This window comes from Haplochromis burtoni, unplaced genomic scaffold (assembly GCF_018398535.1).
Source record: "Haplochromis burtoni strain Fernald_Lab_line unplaced genomic scaffold, NCSU_Asbu1 Contig_633, whole genome shotgun sequence".
Lineage (NCBI taxonomy): Eukaryota > Metazoa > Chordata > Actinopteri > Cichliformes > Cichlidae > Haplochromis > Haplochromis burtoni.
In genome coordinates, this window is record NW_024582994.1 from 50,313 (window position 1) to 54,595 (window position 4,283).

General features: G+C 40.6%; 1 protein-coding gene across 1 annotated transcript in view; it reads left to right on the plus strand.

The window, feature by feature from the left end:
* The window catches only part of zgc:110329 (tetraspanin-15), a 14,952-nt gene extending 12,044 nt beyond the window's left edge, over nt 1-2,908 (plus strand). Inside the window, exon 7 of the mRNA XM_005949184.3 lies at nt 1,378-2,908. Coding sequence (XP_005949246.3) covers nt 1,378-1,707 — 330 coding nt within the window. The 3' untranslated portion in view covers nt 1,708-2,908. The remainder of the gene's footprint in view (nt 1-1,377) is intronic.
* Nucleotides 2,909-4,283: the final 1,375 nt, after the last annotated feature.

The window sequence follows — 4,283 nt, forward strand, 5'->3', positions numbered from 1 at the left end:
TGTGTGTGTGTGTGTGTGTGTGAGAGAGAGAGAGAGAGAGAGCGAGGGAGAGTGTGGGTAAATGTACTCAGTGCTTTTTACTGAGTAGAAGCGCTATAGTACAAGTCTGTCCACCAGCTTCTTAAAGAAAAGGTCAAATAAGTGACAGCAGAGAACTTGCATGGATGAGTAGCATTTTCTTCTTCTAACTTCCATACCCAGCCCCAATAGCCGCATGTCTTTGGACTGTGGCAGGTAGCCGGAGAGAGAACATGCAAACTCCACACAGAAAGGCCCTGGCCTGATGGTGGAGTCGGACATTAGCAACAGTGCTAACCACCGTGCTGCCCTATGACAGCTGTGATAGGCTCCACCCCCCCTGTGACCCTGATAAGGAAAAGCAGAAGAGAATGGATGGTTGAACTTCCATACTGAATCCAACCTCAAACCTAAACTAAAAATCTGTTTCAATAATAGAGTACTGTGAAAAAGTATAGGTCCCATTCCTGATTTCTTAGAGGTTTTTCTTTTTGCATATTTGTCACACCCTGTGTGAAAAAAAGTGACCTTAAACCTAATAAATGGTTGTGCCCCCGTTAGCACCAATAACTGCTATCAGATATTTCACATCACTGAGGAGAAATTCTGCCCCACTTGTCTTTGTACTTTAAAAAAATTCAGCTGCATTGTAGGTTTTTTCAGCATGAAGAGCCTGCTTAAGGTCATGCCAAAGCATCTCATTCTCATTGAAGTCTGGACTTTGATTAGGGAAGTGAAACATCCAAAGGTGGACTTGTTGGTATTTTGGATCAGTGTCCTGCTGCATAACATGAGTGTCCTTGAGCTTCAGAGTATGAACTTTCAGGATTTCCTGGTTGAGACCAGAATTTAAGATTGTTTGAATGTTGGTGTGATGTTCTTTTTATCTTTTTATCAAATGCTGTGTTACTTTTATGCCAGGTAGAGTTGGAAAGTGTGTTTTACCCTTAATAAATTAAATTGTAATTTAAAAACTGACTTTTGGACAAAATTAAGAAATCGGGAAAGGGGCAAATACTATTCGACAGCACTGTTTGTTGACTTGGTGCCAAATAAATGACAAAGATGAAAAAGATGCTTAGAGCAGAGTATTGCCTTAACATCTTGCTTATTGTGGAGGATGAGATGGGGTGAGACAGAACGACTTGTCTTCAAAACACGTTTTTTGTTTTAGTTGAAGTCGCAGTGCAAAATAATCTTGATCTTATTTTAGGCCCTCAGGTTGTCCTCTGGAAAACAAGGGAAAACACTAGATCCCCCTTGAAAAAATTATCATAACAAGTATTTGATAAATTTTTCATGATTAGCAACTCAGATGAGTACTGACAAGATGACTGTGTCTTGATCATCTTCCTGCAGCTGCTGGGTATCGTCCTGAGCTGCATCTTCTGGAACCTTCTGGTGGAGATGAGCGAGTCAGCTGACATGGTGGACTTCAAACTGAAGAAGTTTAATTACAGCGAGTTGGACCTGGCTGGTGCCGGATGGTGCATGTGCCTGCCCAGGGACGGTGGCTACCTGCCCGTCCCAGTCGTAGAGCCTGAACGTGACCCCATTGATATTCACCTGGAGAAGCTCAAGAAGCAGCCGCTTCGTACACACTCTCAGCTCCAACAACTGCAGCAGTCCAGATCTGCCACTGGCCTGGATGAAGTAGACGTTGGCCGCAAGCATAAAAGGGAACACTGAATGGTCTTTTTTATTTTTTAATTATCATTATTATTTTGACCTGTCATGCCTTTTGGGAGTTTTTTTGCCTTTTTTTCTGTCACTGTAGAGTAATTTTGTTTGTTGGAATTGTGTTGCACTACTTGATAACTGAAACTTTCTGTAACTTGATCAAACGAAATTTGGTCAGTTAAAGTGACTAAATGTACTTTGACACTTTGTGGGTGAATTTGTTTACAACAACATGTGAGAGAACAACATGCAACAGGAACCTTTTTTACATTTCTTTTGTTTGTGTCTGTTGATCTTCAATGATTTGTGGCACTAAATCATATTTAATTTAATTTGTATAGCCTTTGAAAATGAACTACAGGATGTCTTCATGTGCTAAAGCTTACCTCAGGCTATTTTGAAAATAGCCCAGTAGTCAGAGCACAGTGTTGTGTATAAATTATAAAACCTTGAAAAAATGTTTGTTTTTGGTTTTGTTTGTTTGTTTTAAAAGTGTTGGAGAAATAGGAGTAGCCAAGTATGTCTTGCGTGTAGCGTCTGTGACGGATGTATAGAGTTTGTGTATTATTTGATTTTATTATGATTTCTATTTAATTTTGTGAAGTCGGTGTACATTGTAAGACTGATAGTTGTGGAAAAACATGGAATGCATGTTTTGTACTGTATATAAAGTAAGTTTAAAGCGGGGTCGCGAGAGACAACAAAAAAACTCAGTTTGTGTTACACGTGAATTATACTTCTACATCCCAACTACGTCATAACTTGTGCAATAACCAGAATCCCATTTTAACCATGCGCTGTAACTTTCTACGTAACCCAACGGGAACCTCGTGAGAAGTCTAACTACACGTCAGGTCGACGCATGCCGCAACGACTTGAATGACGTGGAAGTTTTCAGTGTAGGTATAAAGGGAGTTTCCGTTTACTACACAAGTTAAGACTTTAGTTTCCTGCAGAATTCTTAATCAAGCTTTTGGCTCTCAGTGGGAGGGGGAGGGGGTCCATCTACTCCATGTTTTTCAACTAATCTTTTTATTCCTCCCATCTTTTAAAGGAACAACTATAAAGGGATTATCCAGACTACTAATCCAGTGGGCCAACAACTCTGACAGTGGCAGTTTTTGTATCTGAGCAGTGCACTGTTTTGAGCTTTCCCTCAGCTCCTGCTTGTATCAAAACTACTGTTCATTTCAATAAAGCTGAATTTATGTACTGATGTTTTTAATTCTTTTTTTCTCAGGGCTGTTTGTATATGAACAGAATAAAGAATAAAATGCTCTTATGACCTCCAAAGGGAATTATTTGACAACAGCAGCATTTCTCTCAAAACATTGCTGAAACTTTTTCCAGAAAATTGAGGGGGTAAAGCAACAATAAATGACTTGCCAGAAATCCGAGTAAGTGCTTGGATTTCTATGTGTGGCGTCTTCTTTAAAAAGTATCCTAGCCCTAAACTCTAACTCTGTGCTACCAGAATATCAAATGCTTGACTTGAAAATTGTTCTCTAGTTTTGGTACTGAATGGACAGTGCCAAGCTCATATTAGACCTCAGAGGGAAAAAACCACTCTGCATGTAGGTATATCGACCTAAGCTCAAAGATCCTGTTGGGGCAGGATGTATTTTAAAGGTTTCTGAACTCCAAAACTGGCTTTTTGGCTGCCATATTAGAACTTTGGAGTCCAATGGAGGCCAACCTGTATCCATAAAGTATCCTAACTAATAGACATATAACATGCTAGAGTTTTGTGCACCAAAGTTGTAGCAGAGTTTTTTTAAACATGCTGCACCTCACAGGAGGTCATAATATTTATCATCCGTGGTTCATTCAAATGCACTGACTCGCCAAAAAAAGTCAAGAAGTCCGGTTCAGTGTAGTTATTTGACAGGGGTCACCACATCATCGACTGACTTACTTTTGGAGCCAGACACTTTGACATTGGCTTCATCTTCCCTAGCCTTCAGGACCTGGATGGCTTGCCCCCCCCTGAAAATGCACTGAAAGACAACAAGAAGACCAGAGAGAAGCAAAAGTGTGGATCATTGGGTCCAGCTACATCAAATGAGACGAGGGTGAAGAAAAAGAGACTTTTGGAGAAAATTTTGGACTTAATGCCAAAGTCCAGTGGTTTGGCAAAGGAGGAATGCGCTGGTGGGGAGTCCTTCCTCATTTTTATGAGGACCTATCCACACAGAGCCCACCTGACATACTGGTAATCAATGCTGGGGGCAATGATTTTGGACTCTTTTCTGCTTATAAACTTTCTTCTGTCATTGAGAAGGAATTGCTGCAACTGTACACAGAGTTTCCCTCAATGACACTTGCATATTCATCCATCAACGAGCGTCAAGTGTGGAGTTATGGAAATCCAGGCAAAATCAATAAGGACAGGAAGATTGTGAATGCCAGCATTAGAAAGGCTGTCGACCGCTTTGATGGAGTGATTATTGAGCATCCTCGCATCAGGTTTTTCAACAACTCAATTTTTTTACCCGACGGAGTTCATTTCACCAAGAAAGGAAATGAACTGTTTCTGACAAGCATCCACTCGGCCATCCAGAAAAGTCTTCAGTCAACTCACTGAA